The sequence below is a fragment of the Macrobrachium rosenbergii genome, chromosome 20, assembly GCF_040412425.1.
Source record: "Macrobrachium rosenbergii isolate ZJJX-2024 chromosome 20, ASM4041242v1, whole genome shotgun sequence".
Taxonomy (NCBI): domain Eukaryota; kingdom Metazoa; phylum Arthropoda; class Malacostraca; order Decapoda; family Palaemonidae; genus Macrobrachium; species Macrobrachium rosenbergii.
In genome coordinates, this window is record NC_089760.1 from 33,325,381 (window position 1) to 33,343,029 (window position 17,649).

At 33.3% G+C, this 17,649-nt stretch overlaps 1 protein-coding gene across 3 annotated transcripts in view; it reads left to right on the forward strand.

Moving 5' to 3' along the window:
- LOC136849227 (DNA mismatch repair protein Msh3-like) overlaps positions 1-17,649 on the forward strand; it is a 95,209-nt gene that overhangs the window by 69,805 nt on the left and 7,755 nt on the right. For all 3 annotated transcript variants that reach the window (XM_067122441.1, XM_067122440.1, XM_067122442.1), the window contains exons 6-17: positions 749-879; positions 2,706-2,965; positions 3,369-3,532; positions 4,742-4,948; positions 5,133-5,285; positions 6,609-6,783; positions 10,720-10,907; positions 13,083-13,203; positions 13,650-13,762; positions 14,806-14,902; positions 15,909-16,163; positions 16,789-16,946. In XM_067122441.1, coding sequence (XP_066978542.1) covers positions 749-879; positions 2,706-2,965; positions 3,369-3,532; positions 4,742-4,948; positions 5,133-5,285; positions 6,609-6,783; positions 10,720-10,907; positions 13,083-13,203; positions 13,650-13,762; positions 14,806-14,902; positions 15,909-16,163; positions 16,789-16,946 — 2,022 coding nt within the window. The remainder of the gene's footprint in view (positions 1-748; positions 880-2,705; positions 2,966-3,368; positions 3,533-4,741; positions 4,949-5,132; positions 5,286-6,608; positions 6,784-10,719; positions 10,908-13,082; positions 13,204-13,649; positions 13,763-14,805; positions 14,903-15,908; positions 16,164-16,788; positions 16,947-17,649) is intronic.

Sequence of the window (17,649 nt, forward strand, 5' to 3'; positions counted from 1 at the left end):
CTTTAGGAGTGCTCAAATGACTAAGCTAGACCACAAAACCATATGCTGTATCATAATTCTGTTATGAAGATTTCATGAAGATCTAAGTTTGATAAGAAAATATTTAAACAGTAACAATCATAAACCCATTATGTAATATAGAACTATTGAGTAGAATAGCTGTTCACATAAAAAAGGTGTAACCTGCTCAAGTATAGAAAAAGCATTTGCACCAAGTTTGAGCTTGAAGCTCCAACAATACAACTTCAAGATTAGAAATAGATCATCCCATAGTTAGGTTACAACATAAATAAAACTTTGAGAAAACTATATGGTATTGAACCTCACAAAAGAAAAGGCAAGACTGCTTGAATTAACTGCATAGCTAGCACTATATGAAAGGTAATGTAGGCTGAAACTGTAAGAGCAGAAATCAATTAAGGAGAGGCAAGGACAGGCATAGTTCTAGGGAGCAAAGTCAACAGCGCTCTGTACACACGCACACATATGGAATGACCAATTATTGCCATTAGAGGGGCTTCAGACCCCATATGTGCATGTGGCAAGCTGGAATCTTTTTTGAGCATGTCTGGCAAAGGCGCTGGGGCACTAAAGGGCTGTCGTAAAGTGGAAAAACAAATGTGTATTTTCTGCTGAAAGATAAGGAATGCTTAGTATTTTATGCCATGTTGGTCTCATTAACAGTGAAAGTATAAAATAGTGCAAAAATATATACAGGTTGCAAGTAATTTGAGGATGTATTTTTTAGGTTTTTCGGGAATGATGCAGAAACTGCCGCTAAGGAACTGAATATTATTGCTCATCTTGACCATAATTTCATGACAGCAAGTATTCCTACTCATAGATTGCATGTTCATGTCAGAAGACTGGTTGCTAAAGGTAAGACATACATTTAATTATTCTGTAAGTTCTTTCTAAGTGAAATGTTCTTTACTCAGTGCCTCACATACATTCATTATCAAGGTCAAATATATTTTCAAGAAAGTAGTTGCAGATGAAAATTAATTTTCTTTTGGAAGTTCAAGGATATTTTCCCATTTTCTTATTATGATTTTAATTTGTAATGTTTGGACATAAACCCATTACTTTACAGTAGCTTACTCTTGAAGTCTTGCAGCTCTCCGGATATACTTCCTGAATTTCAAGAAGACTTTGACCTAGTCAGGTGAGACGTCCAGGTTTCAAATTACCTCCTCATAAATGGCTACCTGAAAGTTAGCCTTGACTTAACAGTCTTCAGCTATCACAGTCTGTAGAGAGGTCTGCAACTATGAAAACTCACAGTCTTCCACATGGAGCTCTTCTATTCCCACCTCTGCTTATAAGTCATCTAGATCCTGCAAAAAGAAGACTTACTCTTGTAAGCCAATGCATGACTCGCATATAACTCCTGCTCATGCCTTTTCAAAGTTGCTCAAGAGACTTATCCAAAAGTTTTGTGAGCATTCTCTGAAAGTCACAAATGCAACATGAGAAATTACATCACTGCTGAAGAAGGGTTAGCACATTTTCTGGGACAAGTCAAGTGCAGGACTTGGGAAACTCAATCCCATGTACAGTATGTTTTAGGGCAGGATTGGGTTTTCCAAGCATGATAACATTATTCACAAGACTTTCTGGTATGTTTTATCACATTATTCTTGAATATTCACTCCAGTTCATTAGGTCAAGAAGTGAGGGTAGGACTGTATGTAATGTAACTACTGTACATAAAAATCATATCTTTTAAATATTCCTATAATGCAAGCAAGGTGTTTTACTGATTGTCCACTGCATTCTCATACAAATGTGTTTATATCCTATTCACTTTTATAAATATGAACACTTTATACTTTAGTTCTCCACCCACACTGCTCTTAGATTTCATGGAGGCCTCCATGATTTGTATAAAAGCCTGAATATCAAAGAATATGCTTGCCCTCCCTAATTAGTATTCTGGTTAATATAAACTGATGAGTTTGTGTTTTGACAAATAGAAGTGTCAAATTCATTTATACAATACAAACCCATCAGTTTACTGGAAATGCCCACTGCACATCCTATACTTCATCTACTCAGTCCTGACAATGCAGAAAGTGAGACAAAATGCCCCAATAAGTGCTGATCTGCATGGACCTATTCCTGGCACAGTGAGATTGATCTTTAGAGTATGTCTGTGGGATCTGCTGACTGCTAAGATATACTGAAGTAAATGGACAGGTTTTGTAATAAAAGAATGAAGAAAGACTTCAGCTATGGTAAGTATTTACAACTACTTGATAAAGCTGAAAATACCTTACACCAGTTAGTAATAATGATGAATAGATGTAAAAAGTAGGAAAATACCTATTTAATGCACAGAAGCATAAAAGAGTGGATTCTCTCTCTCTCTCTCTCTCTCTCTCTCTCTCTCTCTCTCTCTCTCTCTCTCTCTCTCTCTCTCTCTCTCTCTAACTAAACAGCTCTATAGTTTTTTTTAAACGGTACTCTGTGTTGATAATCGTGTTATTGGTATTAACAAAATACAGTCTATCAGATAGAATAGAACCTGGTTATAGGTAAGGGAATATTTTTGCTTTGCATAGATAAAAACATTAAATTACACACCACATTGCCCTTTACATGAAAATATAAAAGGGTCTTAGTATTAGGCATGAAAGTACTGCAGAGGTAAAATCATAGGTTTTATTTCTTCCAAATTAATTGTATAATATTTCTATTACAAGGTCATAAAGTTGGAGTCGTGAAACAGACAGAGACAGCTGCAATCAAGGCAGCTGGAAGCAACAAGAATGCACCATTCGTTCGTGAATTATCAGCCTTATATACACGTTCAACACTGATTGGTGAAGACGTTTCACCTTCAGGTGGTGTGAATGAAGTCACAGGTGATGATATGACAGAAAATGTAACCACCATGTTGCTGGTACTAAAGGAAGATAAAAGTTCTGTGGGAAAGGAAAGCATGACTTCCATTTCCATTGTGGTAAGTTTAGAAGATTCTCTTATTGGTAGGCTAGATGACAATGATTTTTTTAGTTGTCTTGGTTGTAAGATGAAAAATTGAATTTAATTTACCTTTTGAGATTCAAGCAGTATCAAATGATGTCATGTAGATTCCAACCCTTGAAAAGCTGATGACAGTAAAAAGGTTCAACACCAACCACTGTGAGAACTTTTCATGTAAGATATCCAGTGAGGAGCAGACTACCAGTTGAGACTGTGAATAGTTCCACTACCAACCAGTTTAGCAGTAGCTTGTATAAACTGATCAGCTCTCATGATTCATTCATTTATTGGTTTATTCATTTTGCATTTACATATTTTTAATTTTATTTAAAAGTAAATGAGTATCTATGTTTTTATAATATTAAGAAATCTTTTGACAGGCAATCCAACCCAGTACTGGTGACATTATTTATGATACTTTTGAGGATTCTACAACCCGGTCAGAACTTTGGTGCCATTTGGACCATATCCAGCCTGTGGAAGCATTGATAGCTGAGGATACATCAAGTCTCACTGTCCAGACAATAACAGCAGCTTCAGTTAGGTAAGAATTTAGATTTTGTTTGCAAATTAACTGCCAAATTTGCGATGTTCCAAAAATACATTTTAAATTCAGTTCTATAACTTGGTATCACTCTTTTATATATTTTTTCTTTTAATGTTGGGTGTCTTTTTATTTTTATCTTGATATTACTTCATGACCCAAAAAACTTCCCCAGTTTTATTTTTAAGATGTCTTGTTAAATAGGATGGATGCATGATTTGAGATAATTTTATATTGAGTCTTCTCAATTTTCCATACAATTCTAAGCCCTTCTACGGTAATATGTATTGGACTATAATTGGCCAATGTTCATATTTTTATAGAGAGAAACACATCAGCAGCATGTGTACAGGAGTTTATTCTCTTTACAACAGAGAAGATAGTGGAGTACTGGGAATAGTCACATAGAGTTCAACTCTATGGGATTATCCCACCTATTTCACTACCTTCTCTGTTGTATATGAAAGAAAAACTGTTGTACACATGCTGCCAATGTATTTCTCTCTGCCAAAACGTGACTATTGGCCAATTTTTGTCCGTGTTAAAGAGAAAACAATCATACAAAAAACTGAGAAGACTCAACATAAAATTAACAGGAAATAATAAAATGAAGGAAATATTGGTAGGGATATTTATTTTTTATTGTACGGAGTGAGAAATACAGTACATATGGAGTTAGGAGTAAAGTGTATAAATTCATTGAATACTGTTTTATATTACTGTGTGGTAATTTTTCATGAATTCGAAGTATACAATTGTGAATATTATGCAACCAAAATGCACTTTTTTATCATAGTTATGCTCATTATTTACTCTAGTTAATGCAGGTTTTATGAATTCTCTACTTTCTGTTATGTTTTTTATAGTTTATATTGTATGTACATAGTAATGCATGCCTTCATTAATGGTACACACAGCCTAATTTCATCCCTAACTGTGACTAGTTTTCTTACCATTGGTTGAGAGTCAAATAAAAGTCTGATAATTATAAATTCACTATTGTATTCTTTCATAAATCACTTTGTGCATTGAGTATATTTTACTATCTTATCTATCCAAGTCAGGTTTGAACATGTATATTTTTCATCTTGCTATGTTTTATTGTAATTAGTTATATATCTTAGTTTTTATTTACTGCCATGTGTTTTTTATGATTTTTTTTTTGCTATTGTAGATGTTGTACTTATTGTTAACTTTTTCATCAAATAGATCTGAGGATCGCATCAGGATTGAACGACTCACCAGTGAAAAGTTTGATTATTCAGATGCTCTGAGACGGGTCTGTGAAATGTTTGAAGGAGAGGAAGGAAAAGTAAAACATATAACATCTCTCCCATCAAGTGTTGTAGGCTGCATAGGAGCCACCCTGGAGTATCTCAAGGAATTTAAACTGGATCGTATTGTTAAAATGGCTGGGTAGGAAAGCTTATAAACAAATATTTAAAACTTATAAAACTAGTTTCTGATAGCTAAAATTATTGAATTTTAGTAAAATTTCACTTTATGGGTACTACAAAATATATTCTAATATGATTTACATTTCAGTCAGCAGATACAGTCACATGTAAGATAGAACACTTTTTTTTTAATCTTTTGGCAGAACAATCCAACCGTACAGCTTGAAGAAACATTACATGAGATTGAGTGGAGCAACAGTGAGAAACCTAGAGGTCTTAGCCAATGGAGTTGATGGCGGAGTGAAAGGCAGTTTATTCTGGGCTCTTGATAAAACGCAGACAAAGTTTGGATCCAGGTAAGAGTGTAAAGAGGTGATGCATGTCAGTATTGTTTGGCAGGTGGTGATTGGAGTAACCATAACTGTTTTAACAAATTGTTGGTACCAGTAATATTTAATGTAATATAATTGGGGTAACTGCTATAGAAACTTTAAAAGTTTTCCATTGTTAAAATTAATGATATTTCTGATCCAGTGAATTCTACACTTACAGTATGTAGTTTTCAACCCAATGGATGGTCAGCTTATATTTAATGATATCTTGAAAAAATTTCTAATGAGGAAATTTCATCAAGTGAAAAATTTATAGTGTAATTGGATTCTGTCCTTAATTGTTTTTCAATGATGTAATTCTATATGAAAATATATGAAGCATAAGCCAAAAGCAAAGTACTGTATCAGTGTACTGTATATCTAAAAATTCCGATGGTTTTTGTTGATTATGGAAATGCATTTGACACCAAGTGCAGACCTGTGCTATGGGAGATCTTACAACACTATGATATGTCCATGATATGTGTAGAATTAATCTGAAGTATCCATGAACAAAACAGATGTAATGTTGATGGAGTACTGTCAAGTACACTTGCAGTAAATAGTGGGAGCTACAAGGGAATTTTATGTTACCTTTGCTGTTCACCCTTTTCTTGAATTTTGTATTGAAAAAGTGGTTGAAGGTTGAAGAGATGGTGTAGAATAGATGAGTAATGATATCAAGTTTAAATATATCTATAGTAATTTACACAATGATTCTTGTTCTTTACCTGCATATACAGTACAAGTAAACCCTCAAAGATCTGGAGTAATTTGCTTTTTTGCAAAGTTTTATGATATAATCATAAGACATATGCTATTTTTCCTTGGTTATCTCCCACTGAAGTCAGTGATTGTAATAATATTAATATATAAAATAATAATGTAGATTTTCATTTAAAAAGTCATTGTAGTTTATAAAAGAGTGAGAGATTAAAAGTCTAACAGAAAATTATAGTGACTATTTCCCAGTGAAGTGTATTAATAATGATAAAATAATATAAATTTTAATATAATATTTTGCCATTCAAAAGTAATTAAAATTTATTTTAAAAGAGAGATAATGATACGTAAATCTTTTTGTCTGTAGATTTTACACTCTTCATTCTCTCACACTTTCTTTTAATGGTCATTAAGACATTATGCTATAAATAGACAACTATTTGCTATCAAAGTATTTTATCAGTAACTTGAAATAGGGATAACAAGGGCCAGTTTTATGTTTAATTGTACAGTACATATTGATTGATTTTTAATTTTTTACTTCTAGAGTTACGTAATATATTGCTTGCTTTGCTACGCTTTCAGATTACTTCGCCGCTGGATAGTTCAGCCATTATTAAATTTAGAAGAAATCAAAGAAAGGCAAGATATGATTGAAGATATTATGAATTCAGATTCTCCTGTATATACAACTCTCAGAAATGTTCTGTATAAACTTCCAGACTTTGAAAGAGCCCTCACAACTATCTTTCATAAAAAGGTATGTACATCATTTTTGTTGGATATGAGCCCTTTTACATTGAATGAATCATTCTATCACATTTTATCAAAGAATGTGCATTTATAATACTACACTGTATTCATGGGTAGTATAAATGCATGTTCTTTTATTAAAGAATATGCATTAATATTACTCATTGCTAAATGCAATCAGTAGAGCATTTTTTCTGCTTTTATCATTATGTAAACACAGACTATCTGAGCAAGATTGCTTTTTTTTTTTATCAAAAAACAATTATGTATTTTATAATTAACACATCTTTTGATATCATGATATATTTTCTAAATAAACTGGAAGTTACTGTCAGTTTATCAGAAGTAATTTTTCCAAACTACCATTGGGCCATGGGATTTCTGTAAGGCAGATCTGTTTGTGAAATGAGGTGAAGACTAGCAAGACAAAGGTGGACAGCTCAGAAACTAGAGACCAGTTGGAACAAAGGAAAATTAAAAGAGACCAAGTGGCACAAACAAAGTGTATGAGAGACCAAATGGGACAAATGAAATGTAAAAAAGACCAAATGGAACAAATAAAAAGTAAGAGACCAAATGGAACAAATGAAAAGTAAGAGACCAAATAGATCAAATGATAAGTAAAAGAGATCAAATGGAACAAAAAAAAAGTAAAAGAGACCACTTGAAAAGTAAGACCAAAATTGAACAGATGAAATGTAAAAGACACCAACTGAAACAGATGGAATGTAAAAGAAACAAAATGAAACAAAGGAAATGTAAAAGAAACCAAAGGGAACAAAGGACAAGTAAAAGGCAGAAAGAAATACTGCAAGGTGCCCAAGGCATGCTACAAAGAACATTTAATATCCTTACAGTTTGTTGTGAAAGGCACACTTGTTTTTTCAATGACTGCCCTAATCATCTGAGAGTATGCATAAATTTGGAATCCGACTGAAAAAGTATCTACTGCTTCCATGTTTAATATGAAGGATCTCATGTCAATACTGAATAGGCAGGATAAACCTATAAATCTTTAATAATCCATTGTTGTGTAAGAAACAAATTGCTAAGAAGGCATTATTAATGGTTCCTATGATGCAGAGTTTTAGAGAGAAACACTAAAATTCAAGATAGGAATATTGGTTTCAGAAGGCCAGCATAGTGTAGTACTGTATCTATAACTGTTCTCTCACCACATTGATGCCAACTTCATTCATTTATTCAGTCATTCCAAACCACTTCTGTTTCTTTTCATAAAGTAGGGTACATTATGAATCAAGAAATGACCACCAGTGAATGTAGGTTATCAGAAGCTATGCAGCAAAGGAAAATACTATAGCCTTAGATAGTTTACTACATATTGAACATTTACTTTTTTATGATGACTTTGTTTCAGATGGATAAAAAATGCTGCTCACAGATTGAATAGTTTAGAAAAACTAGCCATTTTAGTGAACACCAATCACTAATCCCTTATGTCTTATGTCCCCAAAGTGGATTATTAGTCTGAACAGAATTAACTAGTTTGGAAAATGGGTGTCACTGTATGAGTCAGTTAATTTTCTATGTAATCTGGCAGGCTATATGCTGCTATGTTCCAATTGCTGTAAAAATCATGTTTAGAAGCTTTTGTCATTTTACCATGTTGAGCCATTTTCTAAGAAAGTAGTATGGTTGAATGTGTTGTTAATCTTGATGTTAATTTTGGACAGATGCAATGTAATTTTTTATGCTAATCGGTTACTGTGTGGTGGTGTTCAAGTGTTTTAAATATTGTGACTATCTTGAACATATCTCCTAAGTGCAATGCAAATGATTTGTGTGGTGAACAGATTCGTCCAGTTAATTGTACTGGATTTAGAGCCCTTCAGAAAGATGATGCTGTTCATGTAGGGAATCAGAATGTTATCTTTTTTAACTGTCTATGAGATTACCAAAAGGACAACCTAGTCGTGGTGAAGATGAAGAGGCTTTTGTTTGGGTCAAGGATATGAACAGATGACAAGGACAAAGGCCCTTGCTGATCTAAAGTTGGATTGCATCTGCCATCTTACGGACCATTCATGTGTTGTTTCAATGTCTTGCAGTTATTTCATTTTGATAATCACAGCACTGATGTACTGTACAATTTTTATAACATCAGCAAAATCTGCTGAGTTTGCTAGTTAGCTATAAGTCCAGGTCATTTTTGTAGATAATGAAGAACAAAGGACCTGGTACCGAATTGTGAGGCACACCATTTTTAATATTTTGCCATTGAGAGGATGCCCCATTGATGACAATTCATGGAAAAGTCACTGCACTATTGCATTTCTCAGTTTTGATATACCATTAGGATTTCAGACACTAAAATACAACCATGCAGTACACTTCTTCACTTACGTCAGAATTTGCTGGTGTAATGCTCAGTGTAGTACAGTACTGCTAGAGATCTAAGTACAGTATGCCAGCTGTCATCTTTGTGATCGCTGGATGCTGACTAATGCCACACTCAGGATCACTCAAGTGGGACTTGTGAACAAGTCATGCAAATGATGCAGACCAGCCCTATTGTCTCAACTTTTAACCCTAAATGGGCAGACATCATCATATGAGTATCTATAACACGTTTTGATTGATGGACGGGCTAACTTGTATGGGTATTAATATTATGTGCCATACAATTTGGATGAATTTAGCAGGAAAGATGTTCATATCACTTCAATGGTCAATAAATGAGGGGGATCAGTCTGCCTTGAGACTTGATGGGTGAATGTATTGCCCCTCTATCCCATGGTGTCTTTTTATTTATATGCTCATAGATATACCCAGGGATTGCTGTTGGTTTTAGTTCTTATCTTTTATGGTAGTATGTCAGCTGTAATTGTAATTTTGCAAAGAAATATTAGAAAAAACATGTATACCTCACAAAAAGTTACTGTGCCTCCCCAGCTCTGTAAATCTCATAAATATTGTATAACATACATATTCAGAATTTGTTACTGGTTTTAGTTCTTATCCATTATGATATTGCGTGAGTTGTAATTATAATTTTGCAAAATAAAGTAAAATGAATTATTAAAGAAAACATGTATAACTTGGTGAAATTAGCATATTTTTATGAGTGTCTTGTACAAGAGGCCCCACACAGGGTTGTAAATAGTCACTGTCAACTTTCCTTGGAAGGTATGGAAAAATTTTTAGAATTTTGTTTCTTACACCATGTGCATTTGCATATCTTCCTCTTTCCATTGACTTGTTTTTTTCTCAAATTGGCCAACCTTAAAGTTTGCCCGGTCCCGGGTGTGTTTAATATATAAATATTTAGCCCGTCCCTTAAGGGGAAGCAAATATTCATTAGGTGAAAAATACTAAATTAAAGAATTGCATGAACAGGGACTTCTTTGCTGTATTAAAAAAATTTTCATCAATATTTCTTGATAGAAGGATTTCTACATGTGCATTTGTCTATTTATTGTTAATAGGTACAGTATATTACAGAAAGCTATGAAAGTTAAAGTAGAAAAGAAGCTTATTGATAATTAAAGTATTCATCAATTTAGGAGGGGTTGTGTTTATTTTATTTCCATATCTGTCATGTACATAAAAATGTACACTATGTACAAGCTTTTTTAGACATGGAATTTTGTTTGTGTGAAGAAGAAAGTGGGAGGAATTTTAGAAGTGAAGTCTTGAATAAAATAGTATTTGAATGTCAAAGTATGTCAGCGCTTTTAGACCATAGGAGTTGATCATACTAAACCTTATAAGAGTGTTAACACCAAGCTCTGTTCTCTTAGAAGCGACGAACCTTAGTGTGACATTTTTTCTTATATTTTTCTTATAAAGTTCCATGTTTATATTTATATTTTTCTTATAAGTTCCATGTATTTCAAATCTTAAATAAAATAATGTATATATTACATGTCTAATATAATTTAATTTTTGTATGGAGAATACCACCTAAAACTTTCTTTTTCAGTGTAGTCCACATGAATTTTGGATCGCAGTAAATGGATTAAGTCAAGTGCATGCAAAACTCTCAAGAGTTAGTGGTAACTTGACAGACAATGTACGTGCACCTGCCATGAGGAATCTGATAGAAGAGGTTTTAGATGGACTGTCAGATATTCAGGCGTATGCAAGTAATATAAATGAATCAAGTGCCAAGTAAGAATATATGGTTTTTTTAAATATTTGATATTAGATATGATAAAATGTTTTGAATATTCTACTTCATGCACATAAGTCAGTGCTTTACATGTCCTATCCTTTGTTTTGAAGTGTTGACCACATTCCCTCATTAATGAAAGAAGAAAATAGTAATCTGTAAGATGGTAGAAGACCCCCTTTGTAAGGTAATCACGTGTTCTCATCAGCTTGGAGCTTTGCTGTAGGGAGATATCTTCACCCCATCAGTGTAGAGAAAGGCTGAGTCAGAACTTAAGGCAGTGGGTTTTTTGCACAAAAGAAAATGCTTGTTTGACCATACATTTTTGTTCATGTCAAACAAACAGTTGCCATCCTTTGATGAACGGCTACTTAGGCAGAAAGGATGCCAAGTAAGAAGCTTTTATACCTGAATCAGCCATGTTAACAGTATATTTCTGAACATATGGTTATATAATAAGACTGCCAGCTTGGTGTTTTTAATTTGGTAACTGGCAAATAGCTTAAATAAAGAAAGGCTGGCTATTCAAGACTCTAGTAAAATGCTGGAGGTAATTTTGAGATAACTGTTGAGTAAGAAAGGAAGTGGTCTTAAAGAATAATGATAAGTGGATAAAATGAGGTTGGCAGCAAAGTATGAAGTACCCAACTACCCCAGAAATAGCAGATAAGAAGCAAGAAGAGTTTTTTGAGGCGTTTTGGTAAGCACCCTTTGGAAGAAAGAGATGGTAGACTGTTCATCTAATATGCTGCTGCCTGTTTTGGTTTATCGACAGAATGCGTTGGAGGAAGTAGTAGTTTTTACCCAAATCTTTTGTACTGAGGCATGATGGGCAGCCAAGCCAACAAACACTGTAAGCATTAGTCTTTGGGTCTAAACACATCAACATTGCATAGCCCGCACTTATATTATGTATGAAACATAAAAATAACTCAAAGGAATTTTTTTTTGTACTCTTGCGAGTTTCGTGTATTTTACATATTTTATAGGCATAAGTAGGTAGGATTTTATAGGCATAAGTATGTAGGAATTCTGCAGTCATCTACATATTTGTTAGGCTACACTGTAAAATTCTGAATTGTTTGTAGTATTTTTAAGAGCGATTAATTTTGCAGATTATCTGAAATTAAGTAATAAGTAAATTTACATTATAAATTGAAGGGTGATGGCAAAATACCAACTAAGATAGGCTGTTAATTACTTTATATGGAATTACTGTATGCTCTGGAGTATCAAATAGGCTACTTTACTTAAAGAATTTCATTACTAATTCAGAGGGTAGACCCCCAATTGTCCATTAAGTTGAGGTGCCATTATACAGAAAATGCAATATCCATTAAGAATCAAGTTTTAGAATTGAAATCAGTAATAAAGAAACTTAGAAAAGGGAAATACCAGGTCATGATGAAATCATTGCTGAGATGATTTTTGCTGTGAAGTGACAGCTTGTATACTAACTTGACTGATTTTTAGAACATGTGATTAGGAAACCAAGCCAGATGATTAGAAGGTGGAAGTCTTGGAAGGTACTAAAGTTTAAGCATTTCACTGGTATTGGTTGTGATGAAAATATTCAGCATGTTTATTCTCAGTAGACTTGAGAAAAAATTGACTAAAAGGCATAGAGGTGAACGAGCTGGTTTTAGAAAAGACAAGAGTTGCACAGATCAAATATTTGTGTTAATGCATATTGTGCAGCAGTATATGGAATTTAAATATCACCCTCTGATGGCTTTTCTTGACTATATTTATTTATAACAGGATTTTGAGTATGAATTGAGCAATAGGCCTCTCTTCTCAAAAGATGAAACATCATGGTTATGGAAAATACCAGACTTTATTACGAGTTTCATGATTTTGTTAAAACTTTTACCTGTGACAGATTAATTTTATTGTAAACTTTAATATATTTTATGAGGCTAATTGAACCACTTTTACTACCTCCTTTAGGGCAATCTTGTACTCAGAGCATCACCGTGCTTTTCAGTAATTTATAAAGATTGGAATCCTTGGATTGTTGGTGACAGTTTCTTTCCTAGTACAGTACTCCAATTCTCATGACTCCACATTTCAAGAGTATCTCTATTGCTCCTCTCATGTTATGCTCCTCCACTCTCTGCTTCCTAATTGAAAATTTGGATGAATTTGATTGTTAAAATTTGACTGTGTTTCAGAGAAGGCAAAAAGACTACACTGTTTAAGAGCTTTTCACTGTTTCCAAAAGTCATTGAGAAGCAAGAAGCAATAAAACAGGTAGAGAAAGAACTTGATGCTCATAGATCTGATATAGGTAAGGTATGTACTCATGTTTTTGTAAGGGTATTTAGAAGCATAGTGACTAAGGGTGTATTTGGAAGCATATTGGCTAAGGGTATAGCAGTTTCATATACAGTAGTTTGATAAGGTAATTGTTACTAAAATTGCCACTAGGTTGTGCTGCAGTAAAGATTTTTCATAATATTCAAATAGTTTAAGAGAATGTAAATACTCGAGTTAAGGAGGTTCACTCAGGTTGGGTTAGCATGCAATTCTAGTAAGATGCAGTATTGATGTACTGACTTTCTGTGTAGTTCCCTGGCTTGTAGATATATTTTGTTGATATAGTTTGTAGATATATTTTTTATAACTGACTAATTTTTTCTTGAACAATCATATACAGGTTATGTCTGTTCATGAAAAAATTGGGCTTTAGGATTTTTAAGTTTATTCCTAATTAATTTTTGTTCACATTTTTCATTTAGGTTCTGCGACTACCAGGATTCAAGTACACAACGGTGTCTGGACTAGAATACCTAGTTGAAGTGAAAAATGCCCAATTAAAAGCTGTTCCCAAGGACTGGAATAAAATAAATACGTAAGGATTGTCTATCGCTGCACTTAATGCATTTTTGTTATCTTCTTTTAAAATAGATAATACCAATGACAAAAATATTGAGAGAAATTATCATAGGTATTAAATGTGGTCATTGATGTTAAATATAATCTTTAGATACCTCCATTATTTGTAATGCACAAGTAATTTTTCCAAATGCCTTTGCTGTGAGAAATATATAATTTGATTATGTAGTTCTTTGAATTTTTTTTTATTAATTCCTCTTTGTGGTTAAAGAGAATGTAGGTTTGAACTCTTTCTTTGTTTTGTTATTTTACTTAGAATCTATTTTTTTTTATTTTATACCACATATTGTATACCAGAACTGTTAAATGTTTCACTTTGAATTTAAGAAATCTATCATCATCATTAATAATCATCATGTCTTTACATTGAAGGCTTCCTTTGTTTTTCTTTATTCCATTTTCCCGTCAATTAAAGATTTCTTAGGACTCATCCTTCAATTCTGTTGTTGACACAGGTGATATATTTACACAGTAGCTCCCTAGTGCCAACCTTCCTGCACTCCTCTATAACTTCTCTGTTACTGAAATAGTAATTAAAGGTTCAGTTCTTATGCTTTTTCATACCAACATGTAGTTCAGATTCTTCTGAGTTACCTGCCACTGTCTTAACTGTAGATCTTATGCCGTGGTAGTGTTAAACCACCAAGAAGAGATTGAAAAGATGGCTGATCTGACCATAAGTATTTAGTTATAAATGGTAATTTAATCTTACTGAGCTAAAAATTATAAGACGTAAGGCTGTCACGTAGCAACCATGAACAATGGGAACATTTTAGACATTTTAGACATGAATGTAAAACATACATGTGATGGATATGGTTGTGACGAGAAACTTGTGATACCAATTTTGAGCTTTTAGCCATTTGTTTGCTATTGCCTTCCTGAAGAGTATTTAAAGGTGAATAAATAATATAGGCTCATATTCCATCATTTATGTTCTATATTCATTTCAGCATTCAGTGTACCTCTTGGCAAATTCTCAGTGCTTGTTATTTACAGGACAAAAGCTTGCTGCAGATTCAGACCACCTGAGGTAGAGAAATTATTTACAAAGTTACAAATTCTTCGAGAAGAACTTCAGGCTGAATGCCATTTGGTATGTAAATTAATTCAAACAATTTTCGGATGACAGATGTTGAATTTGATTTTGGCAGTTATGCTAGGCTTCAGCTAAGCAGCACAACTAAGAAACAGCTAAAACATTGATCAGTTTTCTGTCTTGCTCTTTGCTTGAACAATCATAGTGTATATCTCCTGTCATTCTGCACATACTGGCTAACATTAGGCAAGCACACTGTTTGTACAGATTTTATCAAGGCCATATGCAATAAGGATCCTCTAAGGGCAATGTGAGGCTGCCCATATTCATCATATATTGAATGCTTTACATTTCAAGGAGAGTTAACTGATATCACTGATCATGCTGGTAGAAATCCAGATGGCATTGAAAGGATATAACAAGCCTTGATACTCATGAATGCCTAAATCATTGGCATAGGTGGTTGTTTGTGGGCATTGTTGGTTGAGCTTGATATTTTTTTATGTTTAGAAGTCTTGTTGTTTACAAAAGCCCTACAAAATGTCCTAACCCCCCATGAATGTTTAGAGAAAATAACAAAACTAGCAGCACTGCTGTTACAGAAATATCAAGGCCAGCAGAACTTCACTTCATTCATTCAAGCACTTACTTTTTGAGGGATAATGCATTAATTTCATTAAACACCATGCATTGTACAATTAGCCCAAGCCTAGCCCTTTAATCTAATGCTATTATTATTATTATTATTATTATTATTATTTATTATTATTATTATTATTTTATTTATTTTTATTATTATTATTATTATTATTATTATTATTATTATTATTATTATTATTATTATTATTATTATTATTTTATTAAATTTAAACAGCTACTAAAATTTTAAATTTGTAATTGAGAATATGGTAGCTTGAGTAATTTCCTTAATTCTTTCAAAACGTTAAAGTGGTCTGACCTTATCTGCATAAGAACAATCCAATTAGGTACTAAGTATATTTTTTATAACATGTTGTCCACTGATAATTCTTGAATTTTAATGTGATAATGGTGGAAATTACAGGCATGGCTCCAAGTGCTAGACTCCTTTTCTGAGCACTATCAGCAACATCGACAAGCTGTGAGATTCCTGGCTACGATTGATGTCCTCATTGCTTTAGCTAGTGTTGCCAAATCTCATGGATTTTGTCGACCTAAAATTCATGCAAGTGACGGTGAAAATTGTGGATTTCTACATATTTCTGGTGGTAAACATCCTGTGATTAGCCAACTTAAATATGGTGAAGAACAATATGTTTCAAATGATACTAATCTAAAGGTAAGTATGTAAACTGTAACTTGAGCATTGGCTTGATTTTTGCTGTAGTTTAGAGGATATTTTTGTACTTACCTTCTTAGTTTCAGTATTTGCCTATTTTAAGATATTTTAGGGCTAACTCAGAGTACCAAGGTGTTTGTCATTTTTAGAATTCTTTACTTTAGGAAAACTGTAACTATCATCCAAAGACATTTTCTTATTTTAACAGTTTAGCACATAATTTGATATTGTGTACTACTAATTTCATGTGTACCATCTGTTAGATTGACATCACAGCCTGAACCTAGGAAAATGTACAAAGCATGTATCCCAGTTGATTATGAAGACATAAGGTAATTTAATGCTTTTGCAGGAAAGTGAGTTTGAATCAGTAAATTCTTTTGGAGTTGTAAACACCTTTCTAGAAGAGATGCATACTATTGGCTGTGGGATTTCTTGATTTTTAAAGCATAGGCTGTATTAGTGGGTCTTTGTCACTTATCAGATTTTCTCGTATCAGAAGGCCAGACCCCCTAACCATCTGGTAAGTTTAAAGCTACTAAATACAATTGCATTTACATATAATTGTTGTGCTTACCTTTTAAAGTATTGTAACTTCGGCACTTTTTTTTTTTTTTTTAAATAGGGTGATGGTCAGCGAGTTATGCTTGTGACAGGACCAAACATGGGTGGAAAGTCTTGTTATATGAGGCAGGTAGCATTAATTGCACTAATGTCTCAGATTGGCAGTTACGTCCCTGCTGACAATGTGGAAATGTCAGTTTTAGATGCAATATATACAAGGTAAGTTAAACTACTTTTAATGCTCAGAGTTCTCAAATAGGTAATACTCATAAAGAGAATTTTGTATTTATTCAAAGATTTTAAGTTCCTTGGCTCTTTGATATATTGTTTTCCATATTACTTGTAGTCATTCCTTTAACTCCTTTACAATGCTTGTATTAAACTTGTCAATATTCTATAGATCAGCCCTGCAACCATCGTAGGTTTTTTGTTGTGTTGCATGATTTTGTGCCAAAAACTGTGTTTCTACTCAAGGCAAGTCTTCCTAATGTATAACTGCATGAAGGTACAATATGGCAGGTCTCAGACTCCCAAATAGAAGCAATTTATGATTGTGTTCCTTCTTGGCACTGACATGCAAGATGTATAAGGTTCATTGGTAAAGTCTGTTGCTATCTCTTGGGGAAAGGTTTATTTTTCAATTCTTGTACTGAACACACTTCTATATTATATTTTATGTATTGTGAACATTTAGGAATTTGAATAATTGTATCCATATAATGTACAAACCCCTCATTTTCTAAATCTGAAATACATGGACAGAAGCTTTTAATCAGGTCCTGAGCAATCAATGCCTCATGACTTTTTCTTGGGTGAGAATTCCTTCTATTTGTAAGGGAAGTCAGTTGACATCTGCATTATAAATATTATTAACAATCCAGTTGTTAGTGATGTGGTTGTAGTTGGATATACTCTCATGTAA